The sequence below is a fragment of the Microcaecilia unicolor genome, chromosome 7, assembly GCF_901765095.1.
Source record: "Microcaecilia unicolor chromosome 7, aMicUni1.1, whole genome shotgun sequence".
Classification (NCBI taxonomy): domain Eukaryota; kingdom Metazoa; phylum Chordata; class Amphibia; order Gymnophiona; family Siphonopidae; genus Microcaecilia; species Microcaecilia unicolor.
The window spans coordinates 56934033-56959255 of NC_044037.1; the positions used below are offsets into that span (position 1 = coordinate 56934033).

The 25223-nt window shown below is 41.7% G+C and overlaps 1 protein-coding gene across 1 annotated transcript in view; it reads left to right on the forward strand.

Annotated features, from left to right (window-relative positions):
- Positions 1-25223, forward strand: part of LOC115474248 (connector enhancer of kinase suppressor of ras 2-like) — a 768489-nt gene that overhangs the window by 572260 nt on the left and 171006 nt on the right. Inside the window, exon 14 of the mRNA XM_030209634.1 lies at positions 478-724. Coding sequence (XP_030065494.1) covers positions 478-724 — 247 coding nt within the window. The remainder of the gene's footprint in view (positions 1-477; positions 725-25223) is intronic.

Genomic DNA, 25223 nt, shown 5'->3' on the forward strand with positions numbered 1-25223 from the left:
CTCTGTGTTTTCCTAAGCCAAAAAAATCAAGTAACGTGCCTCTGCACTTGTGGTGATTGCTTAGAACAACAAGTTCAAGTGGGCTACACCATCCAAGAAAATTTTGATTTAATAATGGCTGCTTCTGTGTGGAGTATGTACTTTAGTTTGAAGGGTTATAAAATGCTGGGATGATATTTGTTGTCTTTCTCATCATTCTTACCTAGCAGGTGACTCCCACTTGTATGTAATTCAGTAGGCTGTTTGAAATGTCATGTACAGTAGCAATCATTATCTGCAGTTTAAGGAGAGAGTGCTTTTTGGTGGTTTGTACTGAGGTATCTGAATGTGCATATTTAATATGAGGCTCAGTTAGGAGCTGATTGTTTTTGGTTGGTTGGTTGGTTGGTTGGTTGGTTGGTTTGTTTGTTTGTTAGTTTGTTTGTTTGTTTGTTTTACCTCTGTTTTCTTCTTTTCACTTCCCTCTATAACCACTGACTCTGAAAATTCCCTGCTGAGATACATGAGTGATGATAAGATCCTGGTGATTCAGGAAGAACCTGTGACTCAGAAGGACAACAAGAGGGACACAGGGAGAAGGTCCAGGAAAAAGAGCAAAAACCCGGGGAGCCCCAGCTATCCCATCAGCCCATCCATGCTGACATCCACTGTGAGGCTTGAACCTGGCCAGCAAGAAATCTTGAGTTTTTCTCTACCGGAGAACAACACAGTCCCACTGTACCATGTAAGTCTATGGAAAATTTACCTGTGAATTGTTTATTGATTAATAATTTTATTGAATGCATGGGGAAACATCCACCATCAGAGTCTGTTGACTATTTTATTAGCTTGGTCCTCTCTCCCTGTCAGCTCTGACGTACATAGCTTGGGGTGTTTTAGATCACCTTATCAATGGATTCACAAATTGCTGCCAGCCTGTTTGGATTCACTACCTGAAATCTTGCTTTGACCAGACTGCCTTAGCTACTAGTATATATGTTTAAGTATATCCCACCTGAATTGAAGCAACACTCTATATTAGCCTGCTGAGCTAAATTAAAATAAATAAATAGTATTCAAATTTAAAACATAAAATGTATGAAAATTTCAACTAGTTCATGATGCAGCAGTCCGTTTCATAACTAGGCCTACGCACTTTGAGAATGTCACCCCAATCCTGAAAGCTTTACATTGAATCTCAGTTGAATTCTAATGTTAATTTTTAAAGCATGTATAGGATTTAATAAGCACCAAGATGGGCAAATTAAATTTTCCTTGCTATTCCCCCACTATCGGGGGGTAGGGGTGAGGAGGGGAACATCAGGGCCACTTGGCCCAGGCTTCACAGAAAAGGGGCTTCCATTTGCCTGCATCAATGTCTTTGGGTGAATTTGCTTTCAGATTATTAAAGGATTCTGGGGCCTCCTAATTTGTATTGCTTGGACCTCTGTGATTCTCTGAAAAGCCCTGCCCACTATTTGACATAAACCCCAGTTGTGAGTCTTCATGTATTGCCCTTGTTTGTAGAATTCACTACTAAAAGCAGTGCAGGATTAATTCATTGTGGGCCCTAGACAAGAATGCACATTGCCCCCTTCCCCCCGCCCCCCATTATAAGGTAAATACATTTTAAAATCTCACACATGGGATGTGGTTTTGACTGAAGAGGAAAACTGTCAGAGGGATAAGCAGCAGATAAGAAGTGCTACTGGCCAACTCTTCTGCCCACTGAAGGGACAGTATGTAGGAGGTGGGGACAAGAGACAGATCTCTATGAGAAGCAGTGACTCGGAGTCTTCTCCTTCAGTCCATCTTCTTTCTGCCAGCAGCTGACTTCCCAAGGCACACATCTGCCTTGGAAGCTATTGAATTAGCATATCCAAAGTAGGGTTACCATATGGCTCCAGAAAAAGTAGGACGGATTCAGCCAGCCGGGTTTTACTTCCATTGCTTTCCATTGAAAGCAATGGAAGTAAAACCCGGCTGCCTCAATTACTTCCATTGAAAGCAATGGAAGTAAAACCCGGCTGGTTCAATCCGTCCTCCTTTTTCTGGAGCCATATGGTAACCCTACAAGAGGGCCCCTTCAAAACATTTGGGCACTAGGCATGTACCTTGTTTACCTATGCATTGACTAAAGAAGGCTGCCCTGACTAAAGAAGCTTACTTAACTGACAGGAGAAAGTTTATCAATGTTGTCAACCATTAAAATGTGTTATTTTACCACAGATCCCATTTTATGCGTTGAGACTCTTTGCTAAAGTATCATGACTTGTGGTAAAATAACCACAGGCCCTTTTCCCATCCTATTTTTAAAAAACACATACACCCAGCGGCATTGAGATAAGTGCACCGTTATTACTTTGAGTAGTGTTTTCAATGTGTATAGAGAGTATCAAGTACATTTAGAGAGTTTTCTCTCAGGTTAAGAATGTACACCGTATGATTGTATTAATATTCATCCACAAGACAAACTTCTGTGTTATATCTTTAAGGGAAGTTGTTTAAGCGAAAATAAGATATATTGCTTACATTGAGATGAGATAAAAATACACACGGATACATTCTTAGTATTTGTAATTTAAGTGAGAATAAAAGAGGGATTTTATCCCCTTGAGTATTGTGAACATTGGAACACATAAGGTTCCTTTGAGTATATGAGTAGACAACTTTGAAGTCTAGATTATTTATTATTTTGGTGTTTCTTCTATATGATTTGGGAGCACTGGTTAGTTTGCTCACATTATATACATATAAAAAATGTCCACCCTTGATCGAGAAACTTGTCCACCCTTAGGAGCAGATATTACCTTTGGGTGCTGCTCCGTCTGGGTGAGTTAACACTCTGATAATCTATCCTTCACTCAAAATCTTTTTTTCCTTTTTTTAGGATTTATATTGTGGACATTTGATCCACAAGTCTTCAAAGTTACTCTTGTCACATTTCTCTTTGAGTTAGAGCTCTGGTTCGTATTTGAATATTGTAACATCTACCAGAGGGATAGTTGGGAATTATATTGAGCAGATTCATTTGTGAGGTATTACCACTTGGATATGCAAACTTTGGGTGGATTAGGCCTGGGCAGGTGTCCTGAAGGCAGCTGTGGCCTCTGCCCATTCTGCATCAGAGTAAAGTTTGGGTACTTTATTCTCATCTAGTTTAGTCTAGCAGGATGATATGGAAGGAGAAATTAATTCTTACCTGATAATTTCCTTTCCTTGAATATTGCCAGACTAATACAGAACTCTCCTGAGAAAGTCCATAGCTGCTACTAGCTGTCTTTCTCTGTAGAAAGAGTCTTATTTGCTAACTCTTCTAAGTAATTGATCAACTCCTCCTGGAACAATCAAGGTTTCCATTTGGGGGGCATGCCTGGACCTACCGAGGTTATGATCCAGTGGAGGGCTAGGATTCTTATCTTTATAGTTTCCATGGGTCATTTTTGTACTGGTCTTGGTAATACTGGCAGGTAGTTTGGCTGCACAATTCTTATACCAGTGATGATGTCACTTAAAAGATTCTAGTGTTCTCTGTCTCCAACATCTGCTGACAGGGTGACACAACCCACTCATCTGGAATTGTCTAGCAGGATTTCAAGAAAGGAAATTATCAGGTAAGAATTATGTTCTCTATATATTACTGCAACTGAATAAATCCCTGCCTTAGATTTCATTCTAAAGCAAATACTCAGTATATTATGTTATCTGTCTCTCATCTGCTAATAAAATCAAAAGAATTCATGAAAAATAAAATTAATTAGGAAAAGGGGGGGTGGAATTTGATATACCACCTTCCTGTGGTTTTTGCAACTACATTCAAAGCAATTTACTTAGTATATACAGGTACTTATTTGTACCTGGGGCAATGGAGGCGTTAAGTGGCTTGCCCAGAGTCACAAGGAGCTGCAGTGGGAATCGAACCCAGTTCTCCAGGATCAAAGTCCGCTGAACCATTGGAGCTGACTCTGTGGGTGCTTGAGCACCCCCAATATTAAGAAAGTTCCTTGTATGTGTCCAGGGAGGGATTATTTTCATTGGGTTTAGCACCTCCAATAATTTTGAAAGTTGGCTCCTATGCACTGAACTAACCACTAGATAGATAGATAGATAGATAGATAGATAGATAGATAGATAGATAGATAGATAGATAGATAGATAGATAGATAGATAGATAGATCAGATTAGATTTTAAAAATGTTTTATTACTTACTGGTCTAGGTAGATCTAATAAGCATGGCTGCTAATCTTTTTATGCATTGCCAGGACATTTTGACCCAAAGAAAAGGCAGAGGGGTTTGCCTAATCAATCATTGACTTTCCTGTAGCACTTAGTACTTAGCAAGAAGCAAGGTAGCCCATTGCTGCATTATCTGTTTATCTCTAGCAGGTCTCCAGAGATGCACAAAGCATGTTCCATCTTGAAATTCTATCTTTAGAAAAATTAATAATAGCCTTTTTCTACAATAGAGTCTGAGTCAGGCTTCAAGAACTTAGTTTAGTTATATAAACAGTCTATGATCAAAATCTATTTTACAGTTGCTAAGGAAATATAATAGTGTCTGAGTTTAAGCTAAATGCTGCAACATGCACTGCATGGGTAGAAAAATGTATTCAAATTGATTTTTGTAAAAAATGTATTTGAATTACCTTATATTATGTAAATAAATCTTGACTAAGCCTTTAATAGAATGCAAAATGTAAAATTAGTTTTGGGGAGATAGACGAGGAATGATAGAGTTGATTATATACTATCCCTTTCCCAAGATAAAATCCTACTTCATGTTTGTTCTGTGGTGAGCGTTTAGGGTTATTGGGAACAGCATTCTCCCATGCCCATGTCAAAAATACCCTGCTGATACATGATATGTAGGTGGCCCCATGAACTTGTATAATTAGTGTTTCTAAGCAACAGTTTTTTAGGGTAAATCTCACATACCAAAACACTCTGGCACTCTTAATATAACAGTATGTAAAAGTAGCAAAATGCATTTTCAGTTCTTCAGAGCATAAAAAGGTAAATTGAAGGAGCCAATAGGGTACAGAATTTGATTGATAATCATATGACTACTTTCAAGCCTGCCGCTGATATGTAACATCTATTTATCAATTAATATTTATTTAATATATTTATATACTGCCTTTTAGAAATTCAGCCAAGGCAAAGAAAAGAGGACATGAGCAATACCTAGCATTCTTAGGAAAGCAGCCTCTCAAGCAGTGGCATAGCCAGATGACAAATTTTGGGTGGGCCAGTTGGTAAAATGGGTGAGCATGATGCATTTCTTCCCCATGCAGACAAACTACAGATGTGGAAAGAACACCAGAATCCCACTGAGAAGCACATAGCAGGAAAACAGGAGTGGGAAATGGACCCAGACACTTCCAACACAGAGCAAGAAACACCCAAAATAAGATTTGAAACTTTTATTCATGACACTTAATGATGACTCGACCCGGCACCAACTGTGCCTGCACCAGGAGTCTCTTAAAATACTAATGAGTCTGTCTTCAAAGACTGCACCGCTAAAGGAGGTTTTGAAAAAGACGGTTAAGAAAGCAACACAGCATTTGCCGGTAGCACAAACCTTTGAGACCATTACTTTCTTAATTAATGGTATTTTTCAAGACCTCCTTTAGTGGTGCAGTCTTTGAAGACAGATTCGTTAGTGACCGTTTTTCTTATAATACAATACTTTTAAGAGACTCCTGAGGCAGGCACGTTGCTGCCGAAACACATTGCTGTGTCAAGTCATCATTAAGAGTCATCAATTAAAGTTTCAGTCTCATTTTGGGTGTTCCTTGTTCTGTGTTTGAAGTGCCTGGATTCGTTTCTCACATTTTCTCCCCACCCATCCCTGCTCCCCCTCTCTCAAAGCCCACTATAACTTCCCTCAGCCAATGTCAGCAGTCAGCGGCAGCTCTCCCAGCTGCCAATATTGGCACCCCGAATGTGCCCAGTTCTCATGCATGAATTGGGAATGTTTAAGAACTGAACATGCCAAGGTGCTGATGTTAGTGGCTCAGGAACATCACCGCTGACTGCCAATGTTGGATGAGGAGAGTTATGGCGGGCTTTCGATGTCTTCAGATGTTGGGGTTTGGGGATCCCTACCAACTACACCAAGGGTGTGCCGAGCTGAAAATGGACAGGCCCAAGCTGTCCTGGGTCCACCTATGGCTATGCTCCTGCTCTAAAGTCATACAGCAAAAATTTCATGGTCCAGACTTTATTTTCTTATAGGATCACATGTACTAAACGGTGTTTCCCATTTGTTTCTTTTTCTTTTTTTTTTTTTTGTAAATATTCACAACTTTTCAAAAAAACTTTTGATTTGGAAAAATAGAGGGGTTAGGAAACATAAATTCAAATTACACAAATTATACAATATTCAAATTATAGGATATGTGTTATTCCCCCCTCTAATCTCAAGTCCACAACATTGGAGAAAGAAAAGACAAGGTACAATTCCAAGAAATATGTTCTCCACTGATACAGCAAGGAAATAATAAGAAGAACTTAGGTGCCTTCTATAAATATTACGGAGTAGAAGTTAACATTACAGCCAGCTGTAGGTTAGAAGCAACCCTTGTATCTATAAAAGAACTCAAATGAGTAGGATCATAGAAAATATATTTAGCTGAATTGACTTTCAGTACACATTTACAGGGGAAATAAAGCCAAAATAAACCACCCAACTGAATGACCCGAGGGCAAAGTTTTAGGAACATTTGACGCCTCTTTTGATTTGCTCTTGCAATATCAGGAAATATTCTAATCTTATAGTTCATAAAAAGTTCATCCCTATGACAAAAAAATTGTCTCAAACTCCAATCGCGATCTGGTTCCAATACAAAAGTCACTATTAGAGTTGCTGGTATAATACCCTTCTCATCATCTTGAATTATTTGTGTAAGATTCAACATATCAAATGAGACTTCTGCTCCTTGTTCAGCTTGATTAATATTTTCTTTTTTTCCTTTTTATATGGTGGAATATAGTATATCTTAGAGACTGGCGGATAGGCCTGTTCCGGGATCTTCAATACCTCTGCTAAATATTTCTTAAAAGTTATTAAAGGAGCAATAGATATGACTTTATGAAAATTAATCAACCTTAGAGAATATAGCCCTTAGTTGATTTTCTAAGTTTTCATTTTTATAATGTACAAACATATTTTCCTTGATCAAGTTGGACTGAGTTGGTTGAAGAGATTTTATATTCTCAATATTCGTTTCAATTATTTTCTCAATAGTTAATATTCTTGTTTCCAAGATTGGAATCTTTTCCAAAGGCAATTTTGTATTTTGAGTCACCAGTTGCAATTTTTGTGAGAAGGAAGATTCTAAACTCACAAGAGCTTCCCAAATTGAGTCTAAAGTTATAGTGGTTGGTTTTACAGGCAAAAAGGACTTACTGAACACAGTGAATTCAGCCAAAGTTTCACCCAAAGGCTGCTGCTCCTCTACTGCTCTGGAGTCTGCCAAAACATTGGCTCTCTCCAGCATTCCTCCTCTGATGCTGGCATCCAGCGGCTCCACGCTGCAATCCGGTCCCGCTGGAGGAAGCGCTCCTTGGTCGATAACACAAGGGGCTTCCCGCCCCTGCTGCAGCTCCACCACTGGCATTATCGGAGGCCTCCGCTCATCAGGACTAAACGAGATCTCTGCCTCAAGTTGGGGGAGCGGGACACCTCCCACCGCTCCCTCCAACAGTGCTGCTCCTGGTCCCAAAAAACTTCCAGGCATGGCAAAGTAGTCCATTGGCCCCGATGGTCTCATAGGTGTTGCGGGGCCAACACGTTGTTTACCCCTCCTTTTTGGCATAGGCACAGGAAAAGAGTTTCAACAATGAAGGTAATCGGGTAGCGAGCCGCCTTGCAGCGTTCTCCTCAGAAAGCCATCTTCTCTCCTCCAGACCCCCATTTGTTTCTATAGGTAAAAAGATCTTGGGACTTCAGCCCATAATCAATTCCTCATGCATTTCATTAAATCAAAACTTTTTCCCTTTTAAATGTGAAACTTTTTTACCAGTCACAACTCTGTTGTGTAGGCACTACAAGAGACAGGTAATCACTCAGATAGCAATTAAACTAGACACGTTTGGCTAAGGATATGAGAGTACCTAAAGGTTTGGCCTTAGGATCTAGCTAGGCTGTCTACAAGAATGTATTATGCCCAATTATTAAATATAAAAACAATAAGCAATTATGGCAAATGGCAAAGCAAGTTGCAAAAATATACTGCACAAAAATATACTCCAATATCTCCAGGAAGCAGGTGAAAACTTGTGTCTTCAATCAGGCCTTTAATGGTAGAAGTAAATAACTTGTTAGTCTCACTCAAACACAAGGAGTGACAGGGGCTGCACATACTGCAGCAGGACATGTTTATCCACTCCTACCCTAGCTGAGATAACATTTAATCATCTCTCTGACCTACACCTTTCTTTAAATTAGTCACCTTACTTTCTAACTCTTCTTACTCTTTTTCCTATCTGTATGTTACATCTTTGCTTTACCCTTCACTATCAATTAAAATGTTCTATTACGTATTGTGTTGACATTGTAAGTAGTATACGTGTGCCATACTTTGTACTGTTATCTGAATATTTTTACTGCTGTAATTGCCTATTGCTAATGTTTGATCTATTTTTACTGTACACTGTCTTGAGTGAATTCCTTCAAAAAGGCAGTAAATAAATCCAAATAAATAAATAAAATACTAGGGATTATATATATATATATATATATATATATATATATATATATATATATAGTGTGTGTGTGTGTGTGTGTATAATTGTCCCATAGTTTTAATACACTATTTACCCATTTCACTCCCCCTTATGATTGTATAGATCTGTCATATCTACCCTCAGCTATCTCTTCTACAAGCTGAAGAGAGTTGTTCCATACCCTTTATCATTTTCAACACCCTTCTCCAAACCTTTTCTAATTTCACTATATTTAAGAATAGTCGATACAGAGGCATTATGATAATCTCTTTTATACTTCATGCCTTTTCTTATTACACCTAGAATGTTTTGTTTTGATTTATTTTATTTTTATTTATTTATTGTGGTTTTGATAGCTATGGTGCACTGAGCCAAGGTTTTCAATGCATTGCCTACAATGATACCAAGATTTCTTTCCTGCCATGTCAGACGTGGAGGGGCATAATCGAATGGGGTGCACACATTTTCCTGAGTGCGTCCGCACAGGACGTCCCCAAGAAGGGGGCAGGGAAAGCCATATTATCGAAACAAGATGGGCGTCCATCTTTCGTTTCGATAATACGGTCAAGGACACCCAAATCTCAATATTTAGGTCGACCTTAGAGATGGTCGTCCTTAGAGATGGTCATCCCCGGTTTTCGGCAATAATGGAAACCGAGGACGCCCATCTCAGAAACGACCAAATCCAAGCCATTTGGTCGTGGGAGGAGCCAGCATTCGTAGTGCACTGGTCCCCCTCACATGCCAGGACACCAACCTGACATCCTAGGGGCACTACAGTGGATTTCAGAAATGCTCCCAGGTGCATAGCTCCCTTACCTTGGGTGCTGAGCCCCCCAACCCCCCCCCCCCAAAACCCACTCCCCACAACACTACCATAGCCCTAAGGGGTGAAGGGTGCACTTACATGTGGGTACAGTGGGTTCCTGGTGGGTTTTGAAGGGCTCACATTTACCACCACAAGTGTAACAGGTAGGGGGGATGGGCCTGGGTCCGCCTGCCTGAAGTGCACTGCACCCACTAAAACTGCTCCAGGGACCTGCATACTGCTGTCAGGGAGCTGGGTATGACATTTGAGGGTGGCATAGAGGCTGGCAAAAAATATTTTAAAGTTTTTTTTAGGGTGGGAGGGGGTTAGTGACCACTGGGGGAGTAAGGGGAGGTCATCCCCGATTTCCTCCAGTAGTCATCTGGTCAGTTCGGGCACCTTTTGGGGCTTGGTCACAAGAAAAAATGGACCAAGTAAAGTCGGCCAAGTGCTCGTCAGGGACACCCTTCTTTTTTCCATTATCGGCCGAGGACGCCCATGTGTTAAGCACGCCCAAGTCCCGCCTTCACTATGCTTCCGACACGCCCCCAGGAACTTTGGTCTTCCCCGCAATGGAAAGCAGTTGAGGGCGCCCAAAATTGGCTTTCGATTATGCCGATTTGGGCAACCCTGGGAGAAGGACGCTCATCTCCCGATTTGTGCCTAAAGATGGGCACCCTTCTCTTTCGAAAATGAGCCCACAAGTGCCACATTGGAGGCAGTGATTTAAAATGGGGGAGTAAGGCTAAAGAAATTATACAATAATTTAATTCCAACTATATAAGATCAAGCCAGTTTCAGATTTTATGCTCTCTTTTTTTGCTGAAGGCCATTTTGCCCATCTTTTATATAAAATATGGGACTGTAAAAATATACAATATGGTCACGTGGGTCCAGTGGGTACGGTGGATCTGCATTAGTGCAATAGTTATGGTTTGGGTTTGGGTAAGTCGGGTTCCCTTTTTCCCTGGCCTTTCATTTTTGCCGTTTTCTAATATATGATTGATTTTAATTTTTATTGGGAGCTGCCTTGACCTGGTTCCAGATTTGGTAGGATATCAAATTTGAAATAAACATAAACATAACAGAGTGCCTAGGTTAATTGGGCTAGAAGGCACAAATCCAGCAGCAATAGCACCTACATTGAAGGCGCATCATTACGCCTGCCCAAGAGCAAATGTAAATTTTCATACATAGAGGGTTGGATTCTGTATAAGGCACGGCGAGTTGTGCACATTAAATTGTGCACATGGCCAATTTACGCACACTACTCAATTGAGTAACAAGCCAATTAGTCATGATAATTGGCTAATAACCAATTATCATCATTAATTGGCAATAATTTGAATTTATAAGTGCTTCCTTTTAGGCATATTCTAAAAAGAGGTGCAAATTCCAATGTGTGCGGCTGAAAAGGAGGCACAGCCATGGGAGAAGTGAAGGCGTGTCAGGCATTAGAGAATTTGAGGGAATGCGTATACATTTAGGCGTGGGCGTGTAGACCAGATTTTCAGTGGCATAAATGGCCATGCCTAAATATACACACTTTCCCCCAGACTATGCACTATTCTATAAACCGCATCTTACTGTAGACACGTTTTATAGAATAGTGCTAAGCATGATATTCCGACGCACCTACATTTAAGAAGCCTTATATAGAATCCAGCCCAGAGTACACAAGTATGCATGTACATTAGTATATCCCATAATCTACACATGTACTTCACAGTTCTACCTATGCTCTGCCCAGGCTGCATCTCCAACAACACCTATATGACTGTATGTTTACGCTTGGTCTAATTTTATAAAAGCCAATTTATTGCCACATACACACTAAAATGACTTTATATAATTTCTTCTAAAGTTCACCGCAACAGAAAAAAAAAAGAACTAGGATATATTTTTGTGCACAAAAATAATAATAAAAAGATCTGTAAAAATCAATCAACTACACTTTTCACTTATCTTCCATTTTTCTGTTCCTTGAATTTATACTGCAAGCCATTTTATAGTTCCTGAAACACAAGAAACCAGTATGACATATATTTTTAATCAGATCTCAGCATGCAGATTTTAGCTCATATGATCTTTAAAGAGATTTTTATTTTAACAGTTTGAAAGACTAATTCATTTTTCCCTTGCTATATAGTAATATGAAAGAGGATATTTATTCCAGTGGGGCTTAGAAAAATCTAGGACACAAATAATAAACTCTGGTCCTTGAATGCTGTAACCAGGTCTGGTTTTCAAAATGACCTATTATGAATAGTAAGGGGAAATTAACAAGCTGCATTAGGGCAATAACCTGCAATATTTGCCCCTTAACGCAAATTAAAAGGCACTGACGCAGGTTGTGTTGTCCTAACGCAGTTAGTTGTCACTGTGGGGTACGTGGTAATGAGATACAAATCATGCACTGGCCATGATGAGGCTTTTTTTAAGCAAGCTTAGGGGCTTTGGTACTATCCTGAAGGGAGAGGAAGCCATTAAACAATGTCTAGGGAGATATTGGACACCTTGGGGATGGGAGGTATGGAAGGGTGATGTTGAACACCTGAGGAGGATATTCAAATGTCTGTATCATATTCCTGTTTCACTTCTTTCTTCTAGAAAGTACGGGGGTAATATTCAGTCGGCAGTTGTCAGTATTTTTAAAAGCGCTGACCATTGCCAGCTAAATTAGATCCAGATATTCAATGCCAGGCCATGTCCAGACAGCAGCATTGAATATCCAGGTTTGCGGCAGTACCCAGAATTTATGTGGCTATGGCCAGTATTCAGTGCCATACCCACATAGCTAACCAGGCAAAGTTAACTACTTTCCTGGCTAACTATGCAGGCACTAGTGCTGAATATCACCAGTGCACGCATAACTTCTGGGACCACCCCCAGACTGCCCCTCAACTGACTGGTTTCAGCCAATATTCAGCAGCACTACCCGGTTTAAGTCAGGGGGTTTACCCTTTTGAATATAGGGTCCTATATCTATTTAGTTTATTTATTTGTTTAGCACATTTGATATACCACTGAGGCCTTCACATGCACATACAGCGGTTAACAAATACAATTGTCTGTACAGGTACTAGTACTGTCCCTAATGGACTCACAATCTATATAGGGCAATGGAGGGCTGAGTGACTTGCCCAGAGTCACACGGAGCTACAGAGGGAATTGAACCTGGTTCCCTAAGATCTCAACTTACTGCTAATGGTAAGGCGGCAGCAGAAATTGAACCCGGTTCTATCAAGGTCCGCAACCCAGTGCCCTAACTATTAGGCCACTCCTTCCTGCTTTCTGTGTATGGCTTATAGTGCATGTTATGCACTATTTTGGTGGCTGTCCTTTGAACTGCCTTTAATTTGTCAATGTACTTTTGAAAATGTGCTATCCAGAACTGAAACGTGAGGCCGCTTATTCAGCCAGCAGGAGGTCATATATAAGGGGTCAGCACCTAAGTGCCGCGATCGGTGCTGACCAGATATATTCAGTGCCGCGCTGTTTCCGGCGACTGGCATTGAATATCTGGGTTTTTGGGGGATTTTTTTGGCTGGCTCAAACTTAACCAGCTATATCAATGTTCAGCACTAGCTGGTAAAGTTTATAGCAGCCAAATATATGACTGCTATTTAGGCAGTCCAATTTGGCTGCTAAAGTTGGCCAATCAGCGCTGAATATTGCTGGTTATCATGCAATATAGCTGGTTATCTTTTTGGCGCAAACCACTAAAATTCAGTGGAGATGCCTTTTTATATCCAGATTAGTTGCTAGCCCAGGAGAGTGAGGTAAGCAAATAAACACCTTGTGACAGGGTGGTAGAAACGGAGAGAAATGCTGAAGCGGAGGAGGGAGGGGAGACTTGCTGGAGACTATAGGGAAGGGAGGGAGGGAAGGAGAGACATGCAGCACACCTTGGGGGGGGGGAGAAGGGAGAGAGTGATGCTGGAGACCATGGGGCAGAGGAGGAATGTTGGAGACCATGTGGAGTGGGGGAGGAAAGAAAGGAGAGGCATGCTGGAGACCATGGAGGAAGGAGGAATGCTGGAGACCATGTGGAGTGGGGGGCGGGAGGGATAGAGAGAGATGCTAAAGAGGGGGTACAGAAAGTAGGGAAGGAGAGAAATCCTGAAGACCCTGGGGTTGAGGCAAGGTAGAGAAGAAGAGAGATGCTGAAAAAGGGATGAAGGAGGGAGAGGAGAGAAATGTTGGAGATCATAGGGAGGTTGAAAGGGAGGGAAGAAGAGAGATATATGATACCATGTGGTGGGGGTCTATGAGATGATAGGGAAGGGGTAGAGGAGGTGTTGGATTAGGGTTGGAGCTGAGGTTGGGAACAAAGCTTGTGCACCCCCAAACAAAAAGGCATTCTGCTGCCCCTGGATAGGGATATTATCAGGGCCAGCTCAAAGGGATGAGACATGCTAAGCCAACTTTGCTTTGGCACCCCCCCCCCCCCCATTCCCATTAACATCCCCTTGCTCGCATCAGTGGTTACCTGCTTGCAGGCCTGCCCACCTACATCAATTCCTATCCAACCAGCTTCTCCTCTCAGCCCCCTGTCCACATCAACTCCCTGCCAACCTGACCCAAGCCACCCACCTGTCTGCATCATCTCCCTTCCAGCCACCTTCTCCCCAGCCCTCTGCATCAGCTGCAGTTCAGCCTACTCTCCCACAAAACATTAGTCCTCTTCCAGCCAGGCCCCCCACCCAAAGTATCATCCCCATTCCATATAGACCCTCCTCCTACCCAAAGGTTGTCATTTCCTTCCCTCCCCCCTTGTTGGTCCCAGCCCACACACAGACACAGGAACTTAGCACTCATCCCCCTTCTCCACACACAGTATGTCCCCCAACTTACCCTCCTTCTTTCCTCTTTCCCTCCATCTCCCATGCTTTTCAGTAGGAATATCCTCCACATTTGCCATGTTGACTCCAACTGTGGAATTTTAACCACATAGGATACCGTAAAGCCCCACAGTTCAAATTCTGCAATTGAAGCCAGCATGGCGGAGGAGGAGGATGAACATTTCTCTTCCATTTTCTACTGAAAAGCTCAGGAGAGGGAGGGAAGAGAGAAAAGAAGGAAGGTAAACTGGGGAATGTTGTGGGAGGGGTGTGTGTGAGCATCAGTGCTGTGATGGAGGAGAGAGGGAAGGGAAAAGAATTGTGTGAGTTTATATATGGGGAGAGGGCAGTTATAATGCTGCAATGGTGAGCCAGTGAGGCTTACTTGTAGTGCACTTGGGCTTTGGCGCCCTAAGCCAGTGCCTCACCTGGCTCATGCCTTAAACTGAGTTTGGGTGTGACTGAGGAAGATAGGAGCCTGGGTAGCATGGTGAATGTGGAGAGGGAGGGAACGAGTGAGGCATGAGATGGGGTGGGATGGTAAGTACAGGGGGGAAAGTGAATGATTGAAAGGGGCATGATTGAGGTAATAACCCGGGCAAGGTGGTATCTTTGGAGGGGAAAATGACTGACTGAGAAGGATATGAACAAGAAATGAGTTTGGGCATGGTATAAGTGTGGATATGGAAAGGTAAATCTAGAGGAAGGGTATAATTGAAGGGAGAATGAGCCTGGGCAGGGAAGTGAGACTAGGGTAAGGGTAAGCATGAGTAAGGTTTGAATCTGGGCAGGACGGAGAATGTGGAAGCAGAGGTAAGTGACTGGGGGGAGGGTAGGAACATAGCATGAGCCTGGGCAGGGCGGTAAGTCTGATGGTGGGGTGTGATTGAGAGGGGCATGAGTGAGGCATGAGCTTGACCAGAATTTTATTTTATTTTCTTCATTTCATGTGAGTATGGATAAGGAGAGGTGAGTCTGAGGGAGGGTTTCATTGAGAGAGCAGACTTACTGACCCCAGTCACAACCCTTGAACCCACCACCCACCCCATAGTCACTCAGCCTTTTCACCCCCCCCCCCCCCCCCCCATACTACTGCTGGTGACATACTGTCACCTGCAGCAGACCCACCCCGAGCGTGCGCCATTTCCGGGAGGAAAAGAAAGCCCCCAAAAATGGCTTGCACTGCGCTAACCCGGCATCATTATGTACCTCAATGGGTGGCAGTAAGGGCTACTTGCCACATGGCCATGCGGTAAGAGTTATCTCACCACGTGGTCATTTTTTTCAGCTTTTATCGGCAGTGGGAAAAACGGCTCTGGTGTGCGGGAAAAACAGCCCCCGACATCAGCACAGGGCTCTTTTTCCTGCAGCTTGGTAGAAGGACCCCAACATGTGGGAAAAAGAAATGGAGACATGGCTGCAGTGACACGTGCTGAAGCAAAAAAATAAAAATAAAAAAAGTTATTAGGACAAGGGATACAATGAATCCCTTGAAGGCCCTGACCACATCTGTATATATAAAAATATAAATTTATGTAGTTACGTTTATCACTCAAACAATATACATCTATCTATCTATCTATCTATATGTACTTGAGTAATAATTTTATTTTTGATAACCATCTGGGTCATGTGAATTTTGAGCTGCTAAAATGGGGTCACATCAGAAAAAAGATTGAGAAGCACTGGCTTAGAAAATATATTTTCACTCAAAGAAAACTGCATTCCAGCTGAGTTTTTTCCTCTTTTCAATGCTGCCCAGCAGGTCCCTTAGTAAACTGCTGTTCTCATTCACTCATGGACTATGGTATGGAATGAAGGTAAGCTAAGAAAGTAGCAGTATATTAAGACCAATACCAGTCACTGCCCAGAGGCTGCTTTTGATTTGATAGCCACAACTACTCAGGTTAAACCCAGATTCTAAGTTTAACAGCTAAGCTTCAATGTGCTGAGATACAGAGAGTAATAAATACCTTATTGCATTGTGTATGACTAAATGTTGTATGAAACTTGAAGAAATAATTAGAACATTAGGCAGTATGACTTTTCATTGTTCTGGCTGCAACTATCACCACATTTTTTCCTACCACATTAGGTGTTCTCAGTCCAATCCTTGGGACACACCTAGCCAGTCAGGTTTTCAGGATACCTACAATGAATATGCATAAGATAAATTTGCATACCATAGAGGCAGGACATATCTCATGCACATTCATTCTGGGTTTCCTGAAAACGTGACTGGCTAGGTGTGAATTTGCTCATGCTGATAGAGTCTGGAATATTTTTTCTGTTCCAGATGGAACTGTAGTTCAACAGTTTGTACATCAATATTGTAGTGGAGGAGTAGCCTAATGGTTAGTGCAGTGGGCTTTAAGCCTGGCAACCTGGGTTCAATTCCCACTACAGCTCCTTGTAAACTTAGGCAAGTCACTTAACCCTCCATTGCCCCAGGTACAAATACTTAGATTGTGAGCCCTCTTAGAACAGAGAAAGCACCTGTATGAGATGTACAGAACTGCATATGTCTAGTAGCACTATAGAAATGATTACTAGTAGTAAATATTCAAAGTCTCATTGTTTGGAAGATGTTTGCCCAGCAAACTTGATGTCTATGGCTCCTCCTCAGTACTTGATACTTTTATATCAAGATTAATGGAGATGCTTGATAAAGGTCAATTTCTAACGGAAAAGGGATTGATATCACTCCTATTCCAAAAAATTCTTCTTTGCAATCTAATGTTTCAAATTACAGACCAGTGGCCTCCATACCACTTTTGTTGAAGATAATGGAGGGACCGGTGTAACAACAACTAGCAGATTATCTTGCTCTTCAGGTTTTAGGAAGGGATAAAATACAGAAACTTTTTATCCACATTGGCATCGGAGTTTAGGCAATTCATCAGTATGGGCAAGAATGATGCAATATGATCTTTCATGTGCTTTTGATGTAGTAGATCATTCTGTTTTGCTTTCTATTTTGGAGTATTATTGGGTAGGAGATTCTGTTTTCAATGGTTTAGGGGTTTTTTGACTAATATGATGGGGTCTGTTTCTGTGGAATGGAGTTCAGGTTCAGGCGTTCTTCAGGGTTTACCCTTATTCCCTATTCTTTTTAACTTAATTATGGCACCTCTGGGTAGGATGTTGGCTAGTCTGAGTTTTAACGTTCTAACATATGTTGATGATATTTTAGTTTTTCTTCCTTTGGAAGGACAATTATCGAATGTGTTTTCTCTTGCACACCGAATGTGTTTTCTCTTGCATCTCAGGTGATTGATGCAATAGAAGGATGGGTAACTATCGTTAGGCATAAAATGAATAGGGATAAAATATTATTTGGGAATAAATTTAATATGGAAAACAAGGTCAGCTTCTGTATTGATAATGATAACTTCGCATTGGAGTCCTCCCTTAAAATCTTGGGAGTGGTTCTTGATAAATATCTTTCATTTGAAGAGCAAGTTCAAGCTGTAGCTAATAAGGTATTCAAAGTATTGTGGAAATTGTCATGTAAGGTCTAGTTCTAATCCTGTTTAGGTCGATTACACAGGCCATGGTATTGTCACATATTGACTATTGTAATATTGTTTACAGTGGATGTAAGGATGTAGTAACTAAAAAACTTCAAACTCTGTTAAATACTACCACTCTATTGATTTTTAGGTCTTCTAAATTTGATAGAGTTACTCCATTGCTGGTACAACTGCATTGGTTGCCAATGCAAGCGTGAATTATTTTTAAACTTTATTGTTTGGTATTTCTGATGTTGCATTGTGAAATGCCCGCTAGGAACATTATTCTGGGGTCTAGGTTTTTTTTTAATATTACAATTTCTGAATCCTAGAAAGATGGTTTATAAAAGTTTTTTTTTTTCTAGCACATTCGCATATTTGGCAGCTACACACTGGAATGATTTACCAAATGATATTAGGAGACAATCTAATCATATGACTTTTCAAAGGCTGTTGAAAACATTTTATTTAGAAAAATGTTAAGAGGTTAGGTTGCATAAATATATATCCTTTTTTATGTAATAAATAGGCTGCCTAAATACATGGTCTTTTTTAAAGAAATTGTGTAATTCCTAGAGATGTTTCAGCTCTTTCATTTTTGTGAGCCTTGCTGAACTTTAAAGGTATGTGTGGGATATAAGTGTCATGTAATGTAATGTGTCCTGATGACGGTTGAGAACCCCTGGGATAGGCTAAAACAAGCTTATTGTTTCCTCATTAGATCCCTGAAATTAATATTCCAATTTTCTACCAAAAAGAAAAAAATAGAAATAGAAGGTACAAGTCTATAGTTACAAACAAGACTGGTTCAAACTATCCATACCTAGCCTTTTTGCAACTAGTGTGACGGGGGTGGGGTGGAGGGGTGTAATCCTTGTAAGTGCAAAATCAACTAATAGTTCTCCAGGCTCCTGTAGAGAAAATAAACCATATTTGAAAGCCAAGATAAGGTATACGCTTTATATAGATTCCAGCTCAAAATAAAACCATCTGATTATATAATTAAGTCCCTTTTACTCACAGTATTAAATTCATCCAAACACTGGAGAAGCTCTTACAGATCAGTGCCCCACCACGAATCTTACACCACACCCTTTGTTCCGCTTGATAGCTACAATCTTTGAAAAAAAGATTAGCAAAGGTCATGGGACTAGAAGAATCTGAGTCACTTGGCCTAACCCCTAATCATTTTATTACTCTTAAGGGCCTGTTATATTAAAGATTTGCTGTTACTGCACAGTAATTGTCAAAACTATCATGTAGCTGCAATAGGCAAAGTTACTGGTTCACAAAAAATTGAAAATTCTGTGCACAATATTTTGAAAATTCTGCACACTTTATCTGTAATTTTCTTATGCAGAATTCCCCCATTATAATGGCTGGCTTCTCCCCCAAGTATGGAATATCTCCCACCACCATAGGAGATTCTTTCCTCAGGTTCCATCTTCTCCATTTCTATCTTAACTCATATCTCTTCCTTGTTAAATTTATTCACAGCTTTCTCTACCCCTTCTCCAGGGTGAATACCTCAAATTTATCTCCCCCTCCTCCACCCCCCTTTTTGTTCACCTGTTCGCTACCCTCTACCAGCACTCTGCCTTCTAGAGTTCTCTCTCCCTGTTCCTCAGCCTCCCCAGTGCTTTTCCCCTAACTCCTAACAAGACCCCTGTTCTGTCCACCCTCAAGGTATTGTCCCCACTCCCAGGTAAATCCCCACCTTACATTTCTCTGCCCCAAATCCACTGCACACATACCCCCCATCCACCTTTTTCTAGCCCTCCACCCCATGACACACACACATTATCCACCTTTCTCCAGCTCTCATGACTGACACACACACACTATTCACCTTCTTCAGACCCCCTGACCCATCTACTTTTCTCCACCCCCTCCCCCAGTGGCACAGACTAATCCTTCCACCTGGTTCTAGCCTCCCCCTCCCATGACACACACCATGCCATCCACCTTGCTCCAGTCCCCCCCCCCCCCCCCCCCCCCCGGTGTACCCAACTTCATGTACCTTCCTGCAGCCTTCCACTCCCTTCCCATCACACACACACACACCTCATTCACCTTTTTATCAGGCCTCCTCCATTCCATCCACCTTTTTTTATAGTCCCTCCCCACACATACACCATCCACCTTTTTTCCGGGCACCCACCCCCTGCCTCCCTTCCTGCATACACACCACTCCAATGTAGCAAGAAGATGAACTGCCCAGACACACATTAAGCTGTTTCCTCCTCCTCTACTGTCCTGGAAGGACTACTCCTTTGAGCCACGTGGGCCTCCAAACAACCATGCAGCTTAAAGGAAACGCCAGGGACCAAGGCGACAAAGAAAGCGGAAGCAGCCTGATATGCCGCTGGGCAGCTCCTCTTGCCAGGCTGATGTGGCATCTGTGCAGAGAGGGAGGGAGGGAGGCAGCTGGAAACAGACCACCTTTGTTGAGTTGCACCACAAGAGCAGACTGCACAGAGTTCTGCGTAGTCTGCAAAACTAGGAATTCTGTGCAAAATTCTGCATTGCGTAGTAGGGCAGAAGTCCCTCAGGAGTACAGTGTTAACTGGACCACACTAATAGTTAATGCACAACAATGAACTTTGTGTTAACTATAAAGTTCAGTCCCTACTTATTTTCTGATCAGTCTCTTCTCATTCTGGGTTCCATTCTGCCTGAGCTGTTAACCAGACAATCAGCAAGTGCTAACTGCTGAGGTGTTGCATTAATAGCACATGCATGCATTTGCCCAGTGTGAAGCATCTGTGCCTAGTCTGAAGGACAGGAAACTGAAAGCATATGCCATATCCAGGGGGTTTCTGTTCTCTATGGAAGTAGAATTTCAAGCAATTGAACCCAGGTAAGGAAGGGTTTCATTTATTTGGATTTAACTCACACCTTTTTGAGTAATAGCTCAAGGTGTTACATTCAGGTACACTAGGTATTTATTTCCTTGTCCCTGGAGGGCTTACAATCTAAAGGGCTGATGCAGAAAGCCATGCGCTTCGCATTCTAAAAACAAATACTGCCTGAATGCAGTAGGAAATGAAGATACAAATTACTGCTGTGTTAAAATCGCAGCTGTAAGCTACAGCTCATTGAAATATGTCTCCTTCCCTGTCAGTGCATGAACAGTGACTGGCTCATACACTAACACTAAGGGTGATAAATAAAACAGTTACCGTAAAGGGAAGGAATATGCTGGATCAAAGATGCCAAGAGTGATCCATTCCAAAGGGTGAGATTGAAGGCCAAAGGACTGAGACCTGAGAAAGAGCTGCTGGATACTATTATTCACAACTAATGCCGTCATATGCACCTAAAAATGGATTTCTGTATCATGGGTGACATGATACATATTTTAAACTCAATTATTTCAAGCACATATACAGCTGTGGGGAAAAAAAATCACTGTATTTAAATATCTCTCAAGAGCAGGACTTCCCAAACTGTGGATCATGACCCCAAAGAAGGTTGCAAAACCTGGGCGAGCAGTCCATATAAATCTCATCAGTCCACTCATCTGGGGAGTCACATGCTTTCTTTGGCCAGGATAATGGGGTCACAACAACAGAATTGATATGCGCTGCTCAAATGGCAATGCCCCATAATTTAAACATGACCAGATACAAGTCTGCTATAAAGATGACCTACTTCGACACATATCAGATCTGCAAAATGAGCTAAAACTATGCTTGATGTTATGACAAACTAAAGATTTGATGTCACCTCAGTAAGGCCAACACACAGTCTATGCAAAAATGCTCTCAGAACCTTACCATACCTTAACAACACTAACTCTCAGGGCTCAAAGATCAAAAACCACATCAGTGAGAAGGCACCAGGCCCTATAACACCAATACACTACGTAGTGAGAAAACAGAACAAATGGAACTGCTACCATAGGAGTCAACTTTTCAAAATGATTGGGGGTGCTAAACTCAACACAAGTAAATATTCTCTGGTCACAGTAATGGAGTTTGCTCAATATTGGGAGTACACCCACAGCACCCACAGAGCTGACTCCTATGACTGCTACAAAATCTGTACACAGAAACTGCATGCTAGCAGCATGTCACACCGTGGTCACATGCACAAAACACAGACTTTCAACAAATATGAAACAAGGGACCACAGATAAGAAGTAGAGATATGAAGGCAAAGAACTGAACTAGAAGCCACAAGAAATCAGACTGCATGTACAGCAGTACTAGATAAATATAAACTGAAATGCAAGATATCAGAAATGGACAATTCCCCAAACTGACATATTCCAATTAATAAAATACTTTTTTTTTCTACTTTGAGAATTTTATTTTTCCTTTTACTTTGGTCCCAGTGTCTCTTTTTTGCTTTTCACCATTTTTCTTTCTTGTTTTTAAGGGCCCAAAATTAGGACGTCTTTCAGTGATAATGGAAAGGGAGGAAACGTCCAAGGCAAAAAGAAGGACAAATGACATTTTTATTTAGACCTGTTTCAATCTTGTCCTGGGTACAAAAAAGTGTCCTGATTGAGCAGCTGGCTGCTGGAGGGATGAAGGCATGACCCCTCCTTCATCTCTCAGTGGTTACTGACCCCCTTCCATCTCACTAAGAAGTGAAAATGACAGTGGATACCAGGCTCTATGACAGCTTAAGTTATTATGACTATTCCTAATAGAGCAGCAAGCAAGCATAAGGAGTAGCCTAGAGGTCAGTGAAGTAGACTTTACAACAGGACCCAGGTGTAATCCCCACTAACTCTTTTATTTCTGTGCAAATATGTGAGCCCTCCAGGAACATAGAAACCTGAATTTATAAGACGCCTACAAGCGTGGTGGCTATTGTAGTGGTGAACTTTTTAGGTACAGTAGGTTTTCATCTATTCCTTGAGGGCTTACAATAACATATAAAAGAATTGGATTTGTACCTGGGTACCATTGTTTAAAGTTCACTGCACTGAGCACTAGGCTGCCCCTCTGCCCTTCAGGGACATCTGTGTGGCCATTTTTGTACAAATGATACCAGACAGACGTTTTTGTAACTGCTTTTTTGGCATCAATATTTTGGACATTTCATTTTGGAAAATGGCTGTTCATTTTGGACGTTTTCAACACAAGAACATCCTTCTCATGTTTTTTCAAACAGGAAATCCTGATGTTTCTCCGGTTTGAAAATGGCTGTGAGTGGATGGGGTTTTTTTTGTAAATATTATGAATAGGAGTCCCAATCCTGACTTGGATGTTCTTTTGAAAATGCCCCCTGAAGTTTCCAGATGAAAGCTGATCAGAATTTAGAAACTTAAAAGTTATGGGGACAATTCTATAAAATGGGACATAAAGGTAGGTGCTACTTAAGGAGGTCAAAAGTGCCATGAAATTGTCAGGTGCCTTTGTGCACTAAGCGCTATTCCATAAAGGTGTGTCTAAGTACCATAGCACTTAACTGCAAGAGGGCACTAAGTGCACAGCACTGGGACACCTAGACCAAGGGTCCAATTTATAGAATTACCCTTTATGCTTCTAAATTTAGGCCTACCATTAGTTTGCCTAGATTTTGAGCCAACTGCTGAAAATCAATACTAAGCCCCTAACTTGTTTTCTGCCCTAAATCTGCTCCTATTGCCACCCATTTATTATGCTCCAAAATTTGAGGCCTGATATTTGAAGAATTTATGCTCTAAAATGTGAACATTATGGACTAGATTCTATATAAGGCCAAAGAAAATACACCTAGGCTTATTCTATAAACTATGCTTAAAGTTAGTCATGGTTTATAGAATACACCTAGCACCTGTCCACATGATTAAAATTTAGTCACAGGTATTTATGCGGGTATATTCTATATTAGCACTCATAGATTTTAGAAACACCCATGACCCACCCATTCCATGCCCATGGTCACACACCTTTTCAGTTCTTTGTCTAAGAATTTACATGCAGAATTTACAGAATACGCTTCGAAAGTTATGTGTGTAAATTCTAATTAATGCCAATTATCCTATATTTCTCACCTCCAATATTCTGTGCTTGGGAATGTGGCTCCCTGGAGGTGGTGGTCTGCTAGGCAGACATGCACTGACATCACTGATGTCAGGACAGCTGATTCCAAGGCAAGAATCATCTGTCACCCCCCCCCCCCCCCGCGCTACGGCCCCCTCGACCCCCCCCCCCCGGCCCGCCGAAAACCGCCCCCCCTGCCGTCAGACGCACGCAGAGGAACTTCCAGAGAAGATGAACAATGCGAAGGGCACAATAGCACTTCGGCTGTCGGGGGTTTGGGTCCCCCGTCAGCACAGGTAGTCCAGAATGGCGGCACCGCGGCGGGGGGCGGTTTTCGCCGGCACGGGGGGGGGGTCGAGGGGGCCGTAGCTCGGGGGGGGGGGGGAGACATTGCCTGCCTAGGGCCCGTTTCCTTGCCTTCAGAAACGGCCCTTTTTTACTAGTTGTCAATAATTGCCTGTGAAGTGGCAATTATCGGCACTGATTGGCATGTTAAGATAATTAAGTTGTGCGCACAAATCAGAATATAACCTGATTTGTATGCGCAACTCTGGTGCAATATATATAGAATCCGGGGGTATGCTCCTATATTGGCCTCTTTGAAAATTTATGAGGGTTGAGTGCCTAAATTTCTACTCAAAATTTCACTAACTGCCTGATTCTGTAACTGGATGCACGCATTTATGTGCCCCTTGCACGCATAAATTTACAGACACTGGCACTCACATGGGGAAGTGTATACTTAAAACATGTAAGTGCTAGCAGGACCCCTAAGCACTGTGTAAGGAGACACATAACTGGCATAGCACATAAATGCACGGGGGTATATACAGGGGGTACAGTATGGGTAGGCAAGGGGCAGTGCTTTTACTTATATGTGTGACTTACAGAATAGTATATTACACATGCCCTAGCTGCATTTATGCAACCACAGTTCCACCAGGACTATGGTTTTTATAACTGCAGGCATATAAATGTTAGGCAACTGATGCTGGGTTATGTTAGTATTCTATAATGGAATCTGACCTCCCAGATGACATCATAGAATAATCTCTCACCACATAGCATCAGGACATCTAAAAGGAGGTGCACAGTGAATTTTTATCTAACAACTTAGGCTCCTAAGGGACCCTTTTACTAGGCTGCATTAGGCACTAACGCATGTCTAACGCAGCAAAACTGGCCTAACACGGGACGCACTAAATTGATTATTTTTTTTATTTTTGTTGCGGGTATGTTGGGGTGGAGAGTGGACGTGGATATGTAAATCAGCTAGCTCATGCACATTACTACTGCGCTAACTGGTTAGCTCATCCATAATGTTACACAATACAAAAATGACCTTTTTCTAGTCACACTAAAAAT